Consider the following 19713-nt stretch of genomic DNA (forward strand, 5'->3'; position numbering starts at 1 on the left):
AGCAAGTGTAATCCTCACCTCCTTACCCTTGTCTGGAATTGCTTCAAGGCTTTTGGTAAAATATCTTTACTTCTGCTTTTGTTGCCTGCAGTGAGTGCCAGGGGTTTCTCTGACAAATGTTAGTTTAAATGCAGAATTGTGGAGTGTTTGGTTAGAAAACCCTTTTCTGTGTCCATCATTCAGCAGCCCTGTTTTTCCCTTTCAGCTTCCTCCCAGCAGGACTCGTCAGAAACACGTGAGAATCCTGAGGTCGAGGTCACTATTGAAGGTCAGTTCAGTGGTTCATTGATTTCAGTCTGTTGGGCATTTTTATATCCAAAAAATACTTTCCAGTGCCTGGGTTACTTGTCCCTGAATAAACAGACTTATGTGCCAGTGTTGACTGCAGCTTGGATTGTGCACTGCTTGGTAAACAGGTCTAGTCCCGAAGTTTTATAAAGCCACAATATGCTGAAACATATTGGACTTCCTGGGCTAGTTCTGAAATGATGCCTGGCAGCAGTTTGCATCTTTCACATTAATTTCAAGCGTTGGTAATGAAAAATACTCATTGAACACACAGGATGTTATAACTTTCATTCCTTCTGAAGAACACATTGTTTTGTAAGCAGACTGTAGTTATATAAAATTTCTGGTGAACACTCACTTCTGGGAAGAACTGTACCAGAACAGAAGGGCTGTGTTACAGGTGGCATAAGTGAAGCCTCAATTTATTTGCCTCATAGCGATAAATACGGGAGAAAAACCTTTGTACTTGCCACTTGCCTTTCTCATCTGAATGGCACTAAAACCACTGCCCAGTGTTGCTGTTGTTTTCAGTCTGGGATCTTGGTTAGAAGTCTGCTATGTTTTTTGTATTTGTGGATTACATGTCCTGTGACTGCTTTAAAACACTTTTGAGAGTGGCTTTTGCAGTGCTTGCTTCTGGAATTCGATTAGGATTGAGACCACCCAATTAGCAATTTATGAAATAGGCAGGGTCATTTAGGACAGAAGCTGACACTTCTGGCATTACTATTACCTTTTTGTCTTCCAGCAATAAAGTAACTCTTATATTACCTCAACAGAAGAGGTAATAAGTCATTAAGTTCTGTGTATCCGTAAAGACCTTTCATCATTGATGCCTTAAGCCCCTAATTCTTTTTATTTTTCTAATACTTGTAAGTTTTATAAGTAGTGGAAGTAGACTCTAAAAGCAACATCCCTTGCATCCCTTTCCCTGTAGCACCCTTGTTTACACATTCCTTAACCCTCTTACCCCATTCTATGCTCCCTATATCAGTCCTACCCCTGCATCTAGCAGAAATGTTTAGTCTTTTGTCAAGGCAAGGCCTAGATTGTTGGCAGAACAGCATATCAGGGCCTAAACCACAGAACACAGTCAAAAACTGGGTAACTATGTACCCTTTGTGCTCTGAGGGAGATGAAGGTGAGATGAATAGGGGGTCCCGAAATGCACCCCAGACCCATTTTCAGGGGGTGGACCCGGGGCAGTCCAGAGTAAAGGCCACAGGGTGGACACATCTGGGATTGGATGGATGGTATTATAAAATGTAACATCTCAGGCACGGCCTGGGCACATCTTGTAACATCTTCTGCCTTGGCAAAATAAACCCTTTCTTATCTCACCCCTAATTAACTGCTCTGTAGATTTTTTCAGCACCATAAATCCCACGGCAACATCATCATTATAGCCAGGCTTCGTGAACGAAGATTTGGGAAAGGCTCTATCCACATTTGTTACAAGCACACTGGTGGCTAAAAAGGCCAATACGAAGTAGGCACATCTGATATCAAAAGGCACAGCAGAAACACTCCTTAGATGGTGTATTCTGCAAGGCACGATTCTTTCTGCATTGTCTTTTCTCCTCGAGAGTTCTCAAAGGAAACAGCAGTATTATGGATGGTGTGTATCCAGACCTCCCGATTGGAGGCCAGAGTAGACCAGTTATGGTGATCAATATGGCAAGGGATGAGATGTTGTTTCAGGGAGTCCTTGTATCTTCTCTTCGGGGCTCCTCTCTTACGGCAGCCGGTGGCCAGTTCACCATAGAGCAGGATCTTAGTGAGGCGGTGGTTGGTCCTTCATCCTGGAGACGTGTCCTGCCCAGCGCAGCTGTGTTCTCAGCAAGATGGCCTCAATACTTGTGACTGCTGCTTGTTCTAGAACAGATGGATTGGTCACATAATCAGACCAGTGGATGTTAAGGATTGTACAGAGACAGCATTGATGGAAGCGTTCTAAGAGACGCAGGTGGTGGCAGTAAATGGCCCATGATTCAGAACCATATAAAAGAGTAGACAGCACAATGGCTCTGTAAACACTGATCTTGGTACTTTTCTTCAAGTGTTTATTACGCCAAACGCTATGGCCATACCACCCCGAAAATGCCCGATCCCGTCTGATCTCAGTAAAGGCCTTTACACAAAAGTAAAAATGGTCTGAAGGGGTTTTGTCTGGCGGAATATAATACAACTGCATAGGTACAAGGTGTGTCAATATGTCATGTTATTCTTGCGAAGTAAACTATACCCTTAGTGACCTGGGTACCTGCAATTCTTTATATGAAATTGATTGTCTTTGTCTGTTGAAATGGTTCGTTTTCTCTTAAGGTTGCAGGTGTTGGGAATTGGACAGTCTTCCTAGCCCATGGACCTAAGGAGGATAGGGTTGGATTGAGAAGTGACTGGCTGAGTAGCAGCTCACACAAAATTCCTGCATTTGCAGTTTTCCTGTCTGTCCATGTGTGTGTGTTTAAGGTGGAGTTGACCTGTTACATGAGTTTTCATTTGTGTCCATTAGTTTTTATAACCAATGATATTTTTATGTTTCTTTAAGATGACGATGACTATCTGCCCCCTAATGAGAGACCAGAAAGTGCCCAGTCAACTAATGGAGCTGACAATTCTGGGAGAAGAAAAGTGGAAAAGTGCAATGTTGGTAAGTGTAGAGTAAGATACACGCAGGTATCCCCCCAAAATGCCAAGGCATTGGAACGATCCCAAAAAAGGTTTATTTCCAAGACAAGAACACAAAAACTTAAAAAACAAAATCTGCCCCAGCTGAGGAAAATGCTGGGCCGGGGGAACTCCTGCCTTCTGATCTCTGCCAGGCTTGTTTTCTTCTCTGGCCTCCTCCCCCCAGGCTCACCACCAGCATGACCTGTAACAACCATGAGGGTTTCTCTCTCCCCAGCCCAGAGAGAGAGACTGCAACTTTTTCTCTGGAATGCAAAAGGTGAAGGGAAGGGAAAACATCCAATTATTTTTTAAAAGGTACTCTTGGGCAGGAGGGACTACCTTAGGGAAAACAAGTTCTAACTCCTCGTTACAAATTCTTCTTCTTATCCCTACAGTAAGATAAAAATAAAGCATCTTTTGTCCCTCTTCTTGGTTTTATAAAAAGATATGATGCTGCAGGAGCGAGACACACCAGTGCAAGCATTCATTTAAGAGCCCAGGGCTCTTTGTAGATGTATTGCAGGAGCATAATCATCATCATAGGCTACCTCTGTTGCTTTTTGTTCTTCAAAGTGAGCACGTGAATGGACACACAGAAAGTTGGGATCTTTTTGGTGGTGTTCTTTCATGATCCCTTCTGTAGAGTTCTCCACAGAAATGCATCCACACACCGTGGTTACTGTGGTCGAAGATGCTTTTCCTGGGATTTTTTAGAAGTCCTTTACCTCTCCTTTATTCCTTGGTTTGTTTTCATTTCTGGACACGTAGCCCATTCATCTGTCTACTTTTATAGTAGTCAGTATAGTCAGGTATATGTTTTTTACCCGATATGTGTAAAGGAAGCCACCAGTGTTCCGATTGCAGTGAAGGAACAGATGTGGAAACACCGTTAGAAGATTAGAGATGTGAAATGTTTTTTGTGAGAATAAATTAACGTAATCGGTTGTGGTTTTTTTACTGAAATATTGAAAAGGTGTCATCTTAGTTGGAGTTGTACTTCTTCTCCAACCACATTCCTCTTTTCGTATTTCCACAAGCTGCCTTTTGTGATTTTGGTTTTGTTTTAACCTCTCAAACTACACCACTCTGTGGCGTGCTAGAATCTTTTATTATTGTTTTTTAAACTTTTCGGATGCTCTCCAAGTGTTCTAAGCAGTCAGTTGATGTGACAGTTATTTCTGTGACCTGTACTGGTTTAAAAGTAAACCGGCAGGAGAAATGAAGCCAACCCAAGAGAGATTACAAGTCAGAGTTACAATTTACTAAAAAGATTACAGTAAATTCAGTGATAGAGAGAAAACTGGTTTTAACCCACAAAGGCAGCTGTATAACCCAGCACCCTGTGACAAGAACAGAACGGTGTTCATTTGCTGTTACCACATGGCCCCCCCGGGTGCAAAGTAAAAAGGAAAGGAAGCCTGTTAGTCCAGATGATGGTCGCAGTTCTGCAGAAGTAATGATTGCCATCTTGTCGAGAGTGGCAGTCACAGTCCTGTTGAAGTTCTCGTCCTCCTCTGGATCCGAAGAGTGGTACCAGAAGTCCCAAAGCCGGAGGATTATATATTCTCAGGTTCAGGTGGGAATGCCTAGTACATCCTCCAGGGCAGGAAGTTTCACAAGGGGTGATTTAACTCTGTGAGTCCTGGGATAATTTTGGAATCTTTGATGGTTTAGGTCATTGCAGCTGCCTATTATACCCATCCCTTATGGCCCAATAGCAGAGATGACCCTCTCAGGCTGGGTGTGAAGATGCTAATGCCTCCCTGGAGGGGAGTTATGACAGCTGAGTCATTGGTGTGAAGACAAAAAAATCACTCACCTGAATGTCAGGGTTCTTCATCACTCAGTTTGTAGCCTGCGGTGTCAGGTGTGCCCTGGGAGCTGCTGCAAACAGTCCACTATTACAAGTCCATTAGAAATGACATAGAGGGTGTAGAATACAGAGTTTTGGTTATACCCACATAGTGATAAAACAGGTCCGGGTCTCTGTAACTAGGACATGACCGTACTTTATGTTCCTGTCTACTAAAAGAAAGACCACCTAATTCTTTCGTTTTGTTGTACTTTGCATTTGGTAGTTATCCACCCAGCACTCACTCGGAATTAGAGCAAAACATCATACTCTGTTTTCCGTGGACAGGATGATCTGTTTGACATAGTTCAAATATGCTCCAGTTAAGGTGTGTCAGTAGATGCTGCTGAACGTCTACTATAGACAACATCACGTGAAGGGCCTTTGAAACAGAGATTCCTTCCGACTTGCTCCCCAAGCGATATCATACTCCATCTTACAGAGATCTGAAAGAAGATGCTCTTGAAAATGCACAAGTGCAGCATTACTGTGCCAGAATAAGTAAAACACGTTCCTTCATACCCTGCTACTTAATGTTGGTATAGTTTCTGATCTAGCTGCCTGTAGTTTTTTAAACTTTACTGCAGTTGAATATAAATTGCTCTTTCTCACACCGAGTGTTGATAGGCCTAATCCTGTTTGTTTTGTTGGTGCATATGGCCCCAACAAAAGTCTTTGTGATCATGAATTTCCCTGTTGGCCTTGCAGCCTGTTATAGGTGGTCATTCTAGTGCAACAGCCAGAGGCTGTGTAAATGGTAAAGAAATGCATAATCTGTGGTGGCACACAGCCTTTGTTTATATTTTCAGTAATCATTGATAACAAAGGGAAAAATATTTATGATTGCATTAATCCTTCTAAGCCAAGAACAAGGGATTTCCTACTGTCCTTGCCACCAACTCTGCACTGCTGCACACACGGTTTAGCAAGTGTAATCCTCACCTCCTTACCCTTGTCTGGAATTGCTTCAAGGCTTTTGGTAAAATATCTTTGCTTCTGCTTTTGTTGCCTGCAGTGAGTGCCTGGGGTTTCTCTGACAAATGTTAGTTTAAATGCAGAATTGTGGAGTGTTTGGTTAGAAAACCCTTTTCTGTGTCCGTCATTCAGCAGCCCTGTTTTTCCCTTTCAGCTTCCTCCCAGCAGGACTTGTCAGAAACAAGTGAGGGTTCTGAGGTTGAGTTCTCCAGTGAAGAAGGTCAGTTCAGTGGTTCATTGATTTCAGTCTGTTGGGCATTTTTATATTCAAAAAATGCTTTCCAGTGCCTGGGTTACTTGTCCCTGAATAAACAGACTTATGTGCCAGTGTTGACTGCAACTTGGATTGTGCACTGCTTGGTAAACAGATCTACTCCAGAAGTTTTATAATGCTGAAGCATATTGGACTTCCTGGGCTAGTTCTGAAATGATGCCTGGCAGCAGTTTGCATCTTTCACATTAATTTCAAGCGTTGGTAATGAAAAATACTCATTGAACACACAGGATGTTATAACTTTCATTCCTTCTGAAGAACACATTGTTTTGTAAGCAGACTGTAGTTATATAAAATTTCTGGTGAACACTCACTTCTGGGAAGAACTGTACCAGAACAGAAGGGCTGTGTTACAGGTGGCATAAGTGAAGCCTCAATTTATTTGCCTCATAGCGATAAATACGGGAGAAAAACCTTTGTATTATCACTTGCCTTTCTCATCTGAATGGCACTAAAGCCACTGCCCAGTGTTGCTGTTGGTTTCAGTCTAGGATCTTGGTTGGGAGTCAGCTCTGTTTCTTGTGTTTGTGGATTACATGTCCTGTGACTGCTTTAAAACACTTTTGAGAGTGGCTTTTGCAGTGCTTGCTTCTGGAATTCAATTAGGATTGAGACCACCCAATTAGCAATTTATGAAATAGGCAGGGGCATTTAGGACAGAAGCTGACATTTCTGGCATTACAATTACCTTCTTTTTCATCCAGCAATAAAAAACTCTTACATTACCTCAACAGAAGAGGTAATAAGAGACGAGTCGTTAAGTTCTGTGTATCCGTAAAGGCCTTTACGCAAAAGTAAAAATGGTCTGAAGGGGTTTTGTCTGACGGAATATAATACAACTGCATAGGTACAAGGTGTGTCAATATGTTATTCTTGCAAAGCAAACTCCTGGATACCTGTAATTCTTTATGTGAAATTGATTGTCTTTGTCTGTTGAAATGGTTCGTTTTCCATTAAGGTTGTAGGTGGTGGGAATTGGACAGTCTTCCTAGCTCATGAACCTAAGGAGGATAGGGTTGGATTGAGAAGTGACTGGTTCAGCTCACGTAAAAATTCCTGCATTTGCAGTTTTCCTGTCTGTCCATGTGTGTGTGTTTAAGGTGGAGTTGACCTGTTACATGAGTTTTCATTTGTGTCCATTAGTTTTACAGTGTTTCAAAACTGGTTTTAGCACCTTTGGTCTCTTCAAGACCAAACTTAGGTGCTGTTGTTGTGAGACTTTCTAGTGGAAGGGAACTACTTCCAGTTAGATAAAAAAAATGTCACCTATATCTGCACAGTTTATTTCCTGATTTCCTTTTGCTGTTGCATGGTCATTTTATGATTGTGAGGTTTGCAGTCATGTTGCAAAACACAATGTTGTTTTCGTTAGGAAGTACAGAAGCAGCTGTGCTTTTTGCTATCTTGTGCCTTACAGAGGCTGTCTTGCACAGGTTATTGCTACAGGGGTAGGAAGAGGAGCTTTCTAAAGTTTCTCACATAAGTAATGTGTTGCACAGTTTGGTGCCCTGATAAGCCCAGTCCAATACTTGCATTAGAGCTTTGAAATTCATAGCAGTTCCAGCATTGCACATGAGTTGTCTGGACATTGAACCAATGATATTTTTATGTTTCTTTAAGACGATGATGACTATATGCCCTCATATAAGAGACGGAAAAGGACCAAGTCGACTAATGAAGCTGGCAATTCCGAGAGAAGAAAAGTGGGAGAATTCAATTTTGGTAAGATAAAAATTTAAAATTATTTTTCTCTCTGCTTGGTTTTATTAAGAGGTATCAGGCAGTGTCATGCTACAGGAGCGAGACACACCCGTGCAATCATTCATTTAAGAGCCCAGGGCTCTTTGTAGATGTATTGCAGGAGCATAATCATCATCATAGGCTACCTCTGTTGCTTTTTGTTCTTCAAAGTGAGCACGTGAATGGACACACAGAAAGTTGGGATCTTTTTGGTGGTGTTCTTTCGTGATCCCTTCTGTAGAGTTCTCCACAGAAATGCATCCACACGCCATGGTTACTCTGGTTGAAGATGCTTCCCCTGGGATTTTTTGGAAGTCCTTTACCTCTCCTTTATTCCTTGGTTTGTTTTCATTTCTGGACACGTAGCCCATTCATCTGTCTACTTTTATAAGGTTCTGTGCAGTCTGGAATATGTCCTTTGGCACATTTTTTGAGATGTTTCTTAGGAATTCTGGAATTTGAGGTGAATTGAAAAGTCCCCTTGGATCTCCTTCTGATATCTGTATTGCGTGAAACATGTATTTAATGCTAATTTCAGCCAAAATAATAAAGTATTGTGAGCTGTCATCTTTTAAGGTCATTACTACTAGTAGCCACTTCCATATTTAACATTATTTTTGGGTGCTACCGGAGAACATAATGTCAACATTGGTGAGTACAATACTTACCACTTACTCTTGCAGAGCTTTCCCTATATATTTTCTCTCAGCAGAAAACAGCATTTAAGCTTTGCGTGCCAACAGCTTTTGAAGAGAAATAAAGAGTGATGTTGGTTAGAGATGTAGAGCAAAGGTAATTAGCTTTTAGGACAATAAAAATTTTAGTTGAGCTTGCAATGTTGAAACACCAGTTTAAGAGCATCTCAGAGCTTATCTGCTCACTGTTGGTCTGAGTTGACTTAGTAGTTTATTGCTCTGAGTTGTTCTCAAGAAAATTTTGTTCTAAACCACCCACTGTGCACTTAGATTACAGGGATTTACAGCTCACGGGTTATTCAGACATCTTTACTCCTGGGTTTCCTAATTTGTATTGGCATTATTGCCCCTCATGTTCACTTTGGGGTTCACCTACAGAAAGTGGCATTTTTCTATAGTGTTTCCAGGTCTGTTTAAAACACAAATTGAATGTGAGAAGCTTCAGAGAAAGATACTTCATTTTCTCTAATGGAAAAAATAACAACTGTTGGTAGTTTCAGTGCTGGTGTTTGGATATTTCAGAAGACTTGGCACTTTTGATAACCAAGTCTAATATTAGCTAATGGGACAGGAGAAAGGAGGTGGTTAATTCTATCATGAGAAGCTGCAGATGACAAAGGCACATGCACTCAGAAAACTGGAAAGGGGGTATAGATGCTTGAGAGAGAAATCTGTCTCATCTGATAAGGACTTTCAGTATTTTACATAACAATGAGATGTTTGGGTTGGAGGGACTTGCTTGATGTCTTGATTGATTGATCAGGTAGCCCAAGTGACCTGAGAAACAGGGTGAATAATGAGCTGTGCTCTTAGTTTTGTGGAGACAGGAAAACAAAATAATTGTAACAAATGTCTATTAAAATGTTTGATAGAATTTAATAATCTGTGGGAAGGGAGGTTGGATTTCAAAAAAAATCTGAACCAGCTGTTTGAGGTTAAAAAATATCATTGCTGAAAGGAACTGACATTGTCAGTAAAAATCACTTTCCACGTTCTTTTGCTTTCTTAAGAAATTTTATAAAAAGGTCAGAAGGCTCAAGTTGTGTCTTGCAGTTGTGTTAAACCATTTTAGTGGGGAATAAAGTCCCCCTAGCTGTTGTCTGACTACAACAGTGATGGAAAGTGTGTATGGTTTTTCACCATTTTGGCACACTGTTGAGCACGGATTTTACCAGCTTGCAGCATGCTTAGAGTTGCTCTGTGTTTTCCATGCTGAGTTGTGTGTTTTCTGTTTTATTTCCCCGTGGAGTACTCTACGGCATGGATATGGGAATAGTAGAGTGCCTAGTACCTGAGCATCAATGTATGTACACTGTGCAGGTTTCCTCAGCTGTAGTGGATGTTATCTGGAACATATCCAAAGGAGCAGAGAATGGATAAATTGAGGAGACTGTGGACAAATGCGGGAAGTTTTCAGGATTGTTATTTAACTGGGATGGTGTATCAGAAGGTGTTTATGGAGGAATAGAAGGAAGCCACCATTTATTTTGGTGCCTGCAGGAAAACTAAATTGCTTTGTGGTGATTACTAAAACAGAGTATCAGCTTAGTTTTGTGATAGGTCTTCAACTTTGCTATGTGAGCACAAAGTGTGTGATGAAAGAATGTTTTTACAGTAATTGGTCAGGATCCAAGGGTTTAGTAATGCTGACAATCAGATTGAAAAATCACACTGGTTACCTGAATTTTACCCTCTGAATTTTTAAATATCTCTGTTGTTCAATTTACTAATAAAGTATAAAAGTAGCCAAAAAAACAGTGTGCTGACCAAAATGTGAGCCAGTTAGGATTTTTTTTCCAGTTTCTTGTTCTCTGTGTATTCACCATTCCAAAAAAAAATGCCTGTAATGTGGTGTATTTGATTATGAATCCCTGTAGTGTTTCCATTGGAGGGAGAGGGACATGAAAGTAGGAGATTGAAAAGATCCACATGGTATATTTGACCAGTGATAGTGAGATTTGGAAACTGAGAAAAATGAAGCCTTGATAGCTTAATGGCTTATGTAGGAGACCAGTCGGGGTAGGAGCAGTGTCTCCTAAAATTGTGCAACCACCAATATTCAATATTATTTGTATACTTCTATATGGTTGTTTTGTAATATGGTATGACATTGTTTCTGCCTGTTATCGCTCTGACGAAAACCAGCCTGAGTTTTAGAGGAGATCATTTCTCGAGTCTGCCTTAGAGCTTGACGAACTGACAGGATCTCAACTGTTGATGCTTTCCTCTGAGTTCCACTCCCGAGTCACACAGATGCCTTTTAAAACTCTTGCTCCACAACTGTCCATGTGCGTTCACCAGCTTTGTGGAGTAAAGTAGGGTTTCCCCTTTAGACCAGCCAGTTCTGGCTCATATTTTCCTGACTCTTCTGGTAAAGCTGCTGTTAATCCATTGTTCCACTGGTCAACAGAAAATGCAGTTGGTGGTTGTGCTAAAATCAGAGAGAGCTTCATCTAGGTCTATATCTAAAGTTAAAGAAGGGAATATTGTAAGGAGAAAGTAACACAGGAATAGAAAACATTGAACTCACAATGTGTTTATCACATAAGAAGCTGTGCAGTACAGGGTAGCAGTAGAAGGGTGGCAGAAGTAATTGTATAAATTTATCCACAAGAATGTAATTTCAAAATCTGCCAGGTAACTAGAATGAAGAGTCTGTGTGGATGCAAGGCAGCATGCCAAAATACCCTTTCCCTGTTAAAAAAGGTCTAATTCTTGCCTACATCTGAAGCATTCTGTCCTATTGATATCCATGAAACTACATTAAAAAAAACCCCAAACATTAAATATGGACACCAAAGCTGTGTACATTGGTCTGAGAATGAATATTTAAGTCCCTTTTGATAGAGACTCAAAATTCAGTCCTCTATCTTGTATAAGTATTTTTTGACAACTGGAAGTGTCATAGCTTGAATGGCATAATTTTTTGACCTCTGTAGTTACTAGATTCAAGTCTTTGGAGTAAGAAATAAGCTGTAAGTACACTTGCTTAACTCTTTCTTAAAAGGCCAGACAACATCTGGTAACATCTACAAAAGAGTTGTGGGATTTTCCTAAAAGCATTGAGATAGTACAAAAAAGCAGTGAAAACGTGTACTCTGTCACAGGCAGAAAATTAAGTGTTAAAATTCTGCCATTTAATCCAGTTGTCCATGTAACACAGGACTGGATTTGGATAACTTCTGTCTTGCAGTCTGTATCTTCTTTCAGAAGTAGGATTTCTGAGGATGTTTTGCAACACCAGGACTTGGAGAAATGCTGGGTTAAGGTAGAGGATGGCACAATGCCTCCTGACCCAGAGAGTTATACAGATATGCGCCAAAACAACTCCATGTACTCACTGTATGCTTTATCAAGCTTCAGTAATTAAGCTTTTCAGCACACAAATTTGGATAACTATCAACAGCAGCTACAAACTGCCTTTACCCCTGATGGCTATGAGAGCTGCTGACTGATCCGTCAAAGAGAAACCAGTTTTGGAAGTTACTTTACCCTGGTTTGTGTTGTGGTTTTTTTAACTCAATTTAATATACAACTTTGGGAGGTAATCTTAAAAAATTTATTCTGTACTTTTTTTTTCCTGAACATATCCATTTGCTTCAAGTATATCCTGTACTGTACTCTGCAGTCACCTGTATGCAAGTGAACAGTAAAAGCACACTGCATATTTCATTGGTAACGCAGATTTTACAAGAGATTCTCAGTTTTGTTTTTAGTCTGACATGTCCTTCTCTTTGCAGAGAAATGGAATGCACGAATTACAAACTTGAGAAAGCAAGTTGAAGAGCTGTTTGAAAAAAAATACGGTATGTGTTACACACCATTCCAAACCATTGCCTCTAGTTCTTTGTTACTGTGACAGCCCTTTGGTTTGCATCTTGTTGGCTCAGGAGTACACCTGAACTGACAGCACCAAAGGGTTAAATACTGCTAGAAGACGTAAAACCGGGGAAAGTAGCTTTTTTGTTTAGCAGAGTAATTTTAAAATGGAGTGTCTCCGTTTGGCACCAAAGTGCAAAACTTGGTACTAGTTTTGTTCAGTTTCCTGGAACTCCAGCATGCTCGTGTCTTAGGCAACCACATTTGAGAGAGCTGTCCTTTTTTCTGTAATTATACCGAGTTCTTACATGAAAGAATGGTTCTAGGGAGAGGTTGTCACTCATTGATTGTTTCTGTCTAATTATGATTGATTTGCAAGCAAAAATTATATGTTAATGGCTCTTGGAAAGAAAAAGCATCAGACGTGTTAGACCTTGGAATTTGTTTCCAGATGCTGCACGTAGATATATTTTGTGTCCCAGTATCACAGACTAAGACTGTGTCAGCAAAGATTTCAAAATAAATGGTGGTGCTCATCTACCACAAAAAGTGGAAGTGCTTTCAGAATGTTTCGGGTGTGACTATCATCTGACATTTAAACAGCCCACTGAAAGCAACTCACATCAAGTTAAAACAGTTCAGGGTCTCATTCACTGTATTTTAATTGCTCTAAAAAGGAGCATCATTCTTAGTGAATTGCTTTAATTTTGATTTTGGTGTTTGCACATAGTCAGCCTAAAAAATCTCCGGTGTAGTCTGTGGAATACTGAGTTATTCCTGACTTTCCATAGCAGGGCATCTGATATTAAATTATCCCCTTTTCCCTGTGGATGACAACATTGCTTTGATTCACAAACCAATTCCTTATCAGACTCTAGTTCTTTCCGTCTGTATGGGCATGCAATCTCCCATTTACTGAAATGAGTTATGGATATCCAGAATTCCCAAAATGCTCTTCAAATTTGTTGGCTTTTGTAGCTCCAAAGGGTTTTAGCAATGTCAGTCATTGTAATCTATTGCAACTGATGTGTCTGAAAATACAGTTTTGTGTCTAGATGAAAACTAAATGGGTTTACTTGTTAGTGACTTTACATATACAGACTAATTTATAAAAATGAAAGCTGTATTGAGTAGAATTTCTATGCAAAAATATTTTAAGATTCCAAATCTGAGAAGCCTCACTGCAGACTGTGATGCTGATGGTGTTTTTAGGCTCTATGAAGTGTACTGGCTAAAAAATTTGCTGATTTAAGAGAAATAAAGACTCTCACTTGTAAAAACTTACCTGATATTAGTTACTTATTTAAATAGAGAGGATTTCTGTTCCTGTGAAGCTGTTCTTACTTGATGCTTGGTAGTGATCTGGATTTTAGTGATGTTGATCTGTTACCCTGAGGCTTGTCTGCTGGATTTGTTGCGCTTTTTACCACATGCCAGAACAGCCCCCAGGGCTGAGAATAAATTTTTTTTAATTTCTTGGAAGAGGTATATGGCTGCAATAAAAATCTACATTAATGAAGGACTGAGGTGATACACAACAGCTCTTTTGATTGTTCTGGAGCACCTTTGGCATGTGTTTGAGTAGGGTTTCATTAGTCTATTTGCTAAGATTCATCTTCAGATTTGTGTCCATCTCTATGATTCTATTCTCTGTCTCCAGTTTTGGCCATCTTGTATTTGCCAGTTGAAACCAAGTCTAATTGAAACACTGTTCTTGCAGTTTTTTAAAATTTTGATAGTTCCAATCAGCACAGAAGACTAAGATGACATATGTACAAGACTAATAGAAGACTGTCCTAAGAAATGTACTTGTTTTCAAAGTTTCCCTATTTTGTGATAAACATTCCTAGAAATATTCTGGTTCCAAGTGGTTGAAAGAGTGTGTTACCCACATAGCTTTAAAACTTAAACTGTTTTATTGCATTTAAGAATTTGTGAGTTAAATGAGAGCATTTTGCATAGACAATGTCTGAACCACGGGCCACTTAGATGTGACATTAAGTTGCTTGAAAAGGTGCCCGGAGTAGTTTTGCTTTCAGAAATGCTGCCACAACATCACTGTACTCTAATTTGGCCTTAGCTTGGCTTTTCTCTCCTCAAATAATTTTTTACATCTAATTTCCATAGCAAAACAACAGAATGTACCAAACTATTTGTTGCATGGCTTACAAAATTAACATACCCTTGGGAGTATAAAGAAATCAGCCCTCTTCATATTTGCAAAGCCTCGTCTCATTCTCCAGTATTTGCCAGCCTGATACATGTATTGATATGATTATGGTCCTCATAATCATGGTTATTTTCCATCTGTGGCTGAGTCAGTTATTTGCTTTCCATTTGCTTCAAAGATCTCATTAGTAAGGCCATGCTTTTTTCAGTAGTGTTAGAAGTGTATTGTTTATTTCCGTAGTGGTTCCTTGGATTTCTAAAATAAACCACAACTTTAGGAATTCACTGAAAAAGAAGGGATGTGTGCCCCTCCTCCAAGGCTTTAATGACTCTTGTAAGCCAACAGTAGTAACAAATAATAATAGTAAGAGCTAGTGAACTGAAACATGCTTGGTTTATAATTAAGTCTAGGTAACTTCATCTTTCAAAATGCACTATTAAACAAAATGAAAATAGTGTGACTTCTGTTGCACTCTAACAGGTGCAATTGTTACGAACTGTTAACTGTTAAGAAACATTTACAGAGTAAAGGGAAAAGAGGAGGATCTGCATCTGCAGCTTGTTTACTGTGAATCAGAGTGATTTTGCTACAAAACAAAACCAATGAATGCTTGCATATTTAAATATGCTAATTGCCCGTGTACTAATTATAATGTTTATCAGAGTGATATCAAACAGGTAATTTGATTAGAACCACAAGCCAGTCAAATCTTTTTATTCTCCTTTTTCCTCAAAGCTGAAGCTATAAAAGCAAAAGGTCGAGTGTCTATCCCATACTCACTCTTCCAGTCAACTGCGGATGACTTACAAGTGGAAGGGCTGCCAGAAGGTGTCCCCTTCAGGCGTCCATCCACGTACGGCATTCCCAGGCTGGAGAGGATACTTCTAGCAAAGGAGAGGATTAAATTTGTGATTAAAAGGTAAGGAACTTTGCATGCATTTTTGTCTGCACATTACTCATTGTTTTCTGCTGGCTCCTCTCTGCTTCATTTTATCTTCAAGAACTTCCAGACTGGTTTCTACTGACATATTCATTTGCAATACTAAGGAGGAATTTTTAGTTGATGTTCACTCTGATAAACTCAGCTTATCAGACCAGCAGAACACCACAGTGGTGTGGACAGATCTCTGGACAGATCTCTTCAATATTATGGATTTCTTGTCATGAGCAGATCTCTTTGTACTGTTCAAATCTCTTCAGCTGCAGTACCTGTTGAAAGCCATTGACTTTGGCATATTTGATGCTATCTGAGGATCTTGGCCTAAGTTTCAGCTTGTGTTTGTTTTTTTTTTTTCTTACTGGAACACTGTATCAAAGTGTCTATGGCTGTATCTGTATAGAGGATCTCCCAGGGCAGGCTTGAGGCCAAGATATAGCTACTGGTTCCTGTTGTTTAATTGGATGTGTGTCTTGTGTGTGCCTGGAGGTAGATCAGGTAGCATACATGAAGGACACCTAAGGTGCACCTAGAGACTGCTCGAAGCTTAAAGGAAGCTTCAGTGAGTATCAGCTCATGTTTTCCTGGGGTTTAGTGGTGTAGGGCCTAATCCAAGTTTTTGAAATGGACAGGAACCTGCTGATTGCAGTGGTCAGGCTCAGAATTGGGAGTAATGACAGCCCCTGCCCCTGTGCTAGTTGCTCCTATTTGAGAGGTACATGGCCAGTTTCTGTCATCCTGACACTTGCAGATAACTAGGAAAGAGGAAGAAGTGTAGATCTACCTTTTGTCTGACTTAAAATCAGACACTATGCATAGATTTTAGTATCCATGCAATGCTGGCACCTTCTCTTGTCAAATTTGTCTTAGTTGTTAACAGAAATTGATTTATGCTGTTTATCGGTTTTGTAATATGTGGTAGCCAGAGCAGCTCAAAAACCAGTTTGGTTCTGTGAGAAACATCAGAATGTTTAATTTCTTGTTTGTTCAAATGTGGATAAAACTAGATGTATTTGAGAAACTGAAGTGTCTGCTTTGAGGCTTTCCTTTTTAGAGATTAAACTTTTGGTTTGGATCTTTGTTTCTTATGAAATGTATCTTAGAGTTAAGTTTAATGGAACCTGTATGTTACCATGAAATGTTATAGCTCAGGTGGATATGGATATCAGGCATGAAAAATGTTTTGTCAGTAGTGTTCCAATTAGCTTTTATGCTACTTTGGTGTTAATTGGAATTTAATGCTGGGAATCATGATGTCCCCTGAGGCGTTTTTTGTTTGTTTGGTTTTTTTCTGATCCTTCAGTAGTAACTTGAGGCTGTAACTGGAGGCTGGTTTCTCAAAGTGTCTGTTACTGTTAAGCATGTATCTTAAATCTTTTAGGGATGAACTTCTGAATTCAACAGATGTTCCATTGGACAAAACAGCTAAAGGAGGTAAGTTTTCAAATGTGTGAGTTGTACAAGTACAGTATGATATTCATATTTGTCAGTCTTAGTGGTGGCTACAATTTGCTTTTACTAATAACACATTGCAAATAATTCCTCTGGATTTGAATTTTCTTTAGCTACAGAGGGACAACAGTTTTCCACTGGTTATCCAAGCCAATGGTACTAACACTCTGTCAATTAATTTGATTCAACTGGTTTTCAAAGGAAAAACCTTGAGCTGTGTTAGTCTGTTGAGATATAGAGAAAAGGCAACAGTTTCCACAGCTGATAAGAGTTTACTGGGAACTATCTGTACTGTGGAATAATTGCTTATATATGGTATTTTCCAAAATCAGATTAACTGAAATGCACTGATGAACATAGTGATTATAGTGGTGCAAAAATAATACATTCCAGCCACTTTTCCCATCAGGAATACTTTTCAGCAGATTCATGCTCTTACATGTCTTGTCTCCATTGAGCACCCATCCAAAGATAGCAAAAATGACCATGGAAATTTAAGACTACAGGAATAGATTTTTTTTTTCCAGTTCCACCCATGAATTCATTTCCTCTCAGAGAGAAAGAAGTTTAACACTGAAAAAGAATCAAGTTTTGAAAGAACTGTACCTTTGCACGAACACTAGTTGGTAAATATCTTTCCCCGACTTGTTTTTCCATTCAGTTGAATTCTATTGTTTCTTGGGCTTCAGAGCATTTTTTTAAATGTCCAATTAAACCAAGTGTTGAAAGCTTGTATGTCTGAAAAAACAGTTGCAAAGAAATTGCTCCCAAACCCAAAATGCTAACTGGCACCCTCAACCTGGTTGAACTGTGAATTTTAGTAATACCAGAGAAGTCCTTAGTTCAGACAGTAACACAAGCATATAGACAGAACTGTTTGCACTAGTGCAGCACCGTTATGTTGTATTATATACTCATAATCTTCTGTTGTAAAAAGTATATCAAAGACTGTACTAAGATGAATATTAAGGATATAAATTAAGCAAAGCAATTATGCTATAAAAATGTGTCTTTAACATGTGTGCAGGAATTAAACTTTTCCTGAAGTATAAGTTAACCTAGTGTTTTGAGTCTTAATAACCTACTGTTCCTTCAAGCAGCAAATTTGACTGCAAAAATAGTAGGTAGGCTAATAACTGAGCCTTAACCCTAGGTGTACTTTTGTCTGGGTCAAGTTAACCCTTTTCTCTGTTGTTTTAGTCATATTTAATATGTTTGTACTGATTACAAAGGTAAAGGAAGTACATAAAACCCCTGTAGCTAAGAAAACCAGTGGTAAGCAATTTTTATGACACAGCATTATGAACAGTTTCTTACACTTCTTGTCATCACCAACTTGTACTGATAGTCATGCATGACCTCTGCATCCTTTCTAAGAGAAGAGAGCATCTGTGGAAGCTGTCAGTAACATCTCAGGGAACACAGAAGACAGCAGATGTCTGAGCCTCCTTTCCCTCAGTTTTCTTTTCTTCCTGTTTGGATTCTCTCTTTCCCAGTAGTTCACTGTCTCCTCTGCTACTCCGTGTGTCCACTGCCATCTTAAAAGACATTGGCTCCACGTCCAATGTCCTGCTCTGTCTGTAGCACCTGCTAGCTTGTATCCCCAGCAGGAGAGGAATGGCGTGAATATGGAACCTGTATTTTGACTGGCAGAGGAAATGATGATTTGGGTTTGCATTCCTGTGGGAAACAGTCTAGTCAGGAAGGTTTTATAGAATGGCTTCAGTCCTGAAACCCTTAATAGACTGATACTGACTGCAAGACAAAACCAGTCAGGCAGTGATGGTTTGGCTCAGGAATGGCTGGAGAAGCATGAGCTGGTGCTTATGCTGATAGCCCAGCCTGGTGCAGTGCAGTTATGGAGGTTTTTGCTTCTGCATGCTGGCTAAACCCACAGTGTGGCAGCTGCCCGTGTCTTGTACGAGCTTCACAAAAAGCTTCGACAATAAGTTTGACTTATTGGTCACAAAGACATATTCAGAAGAAAAAAGTGATTAGTATTATATGTCCTTTCATCCCTTGTAAGCAGGTTTTCATTCCATAGGCATGCCTAATTCTGCATTGAATATCAGGATAATTCTTCAGAAAATGACACTGGCAAAAATCTAATCCCATCTCTGAGTGGGACTGCAGATCAGAGGTGGCTGATGAAAGCATTGTAATTCTTGTGTATTTTGTAGGAAATGATGTCACTGGTTCAGTGGATTTTTGTTCAGTTTTAATATTATGTAATTTTTTAATGATTATTTTTTTGTAGTTCCCAGTTGAATCCATACTTCTTCCTCACAGCATTTTCTGTGTTACCTGAAAATGCAGGATGATTATGCATGCTGTAAACTGAACAACTGAAAATATAACCAAAATAATTAAGGAGTTTTGTTTTTGTTCTGTGTCAGTCTCAAATACAGGAAAAGAGGAGTGGCATACCAAAGTCACCAAACTGAGAAAGATGGTAGATCAACTCTTCTGTAAAAAGTTTGGTGAGTACACTATTTTCTTTTCTTTATAGCTTTGTATTTCTTGAAGGTTGGATTCAGTCCTTCCTTTGAACATCTAAGTGAATGAGACCTTTGTCAGGTTTTTTTTTCAAATATTTAAAATCCTGGCAGTTGAGTGAAAAAGAATGTTTTAGTTTACTGCTTATACAAGGTAAAGTCATAGTTTTAAAAAATAATTATGAGTCATATATACAGCTCTTCTGATTGCTCTCAATTCCCTCCTATTTGGATATTTTTCCTTTGATGGTGAATAAACTAGCCATTTACTTATTTATGTCCATTGCAGTATCATTAAAATTAGTATTAGAACATTTCCGGGTGAATTTTTATATCCTCTCCA

The 19713-nt window shown here is 39.4% G+C and overlaps 1 protein-coding gene across 23 annotated transcripts in view; it reads left to right on the forward strand.

Moving 5' to 3' along the window:
• GTF2I (general transcription factor IIi) overlaps nucleotides 1-19713 on the forward strand; it is a 112268-nt gene that overhangs the window by 71240 nt on the left and 21315 nt on the right. For 15 of the 23 annotated variants that reach the window (XM_032707809.1, XM_032707808.1, XM_032707810.1 and 12 more), the window contains 8 exons: nucleotides 206-268; nucleotides 2840-2941; nucleotides 5943-6008; nucleotides 7683-7784; nucleotides 12238-12303; nucleotides 15222-15405; nucleotides 16805-16857; nucleotides 19272-19355. In XM_032707809.1, coding sequence (XP_032563700.1) covers nucleotides 206-268; nucleotides 2840-2941; nucleotides 5943-6008; nucleotides 7683-7784; nucleotides 12238-12303; nucleotides 15222-15405; nucleotides 16805-16857; nucleotides 19272-19355 — 720 coding nt within the window. The remainder of the gene's footprint in view (nucleotides 1-205; nucleotides 269-2839; nucleotides 2942-5942; nucleotides 6009-7682; nucleotides 7785-12237; nucleotides 12304-15221; nucleotides 15406-16804; nucleotides 16858-19271; nucleotides 19356-19713) is intronic. The other 8 variants (XM_032707821.1, XM_032707824.1, XM_032707830.1 and 5 more) reach the window with 4 other exon arrangements.

The sequence above is a fragment of the Chiroxiphia lanceolata genome, chromosome 20, assembly GCF_009829145.1.
Source record: "Chiroxiphia lanceolata isolate bChiLan1 chromosome 20, bChiLan1.pri, whole genome shotgun sequence".
NCBI lineage: Eukaryota > Metazoa > Chordata > Aves > Passeriformes > Pipridae > Chiroxiphia > Chiroxiphia lanceolata.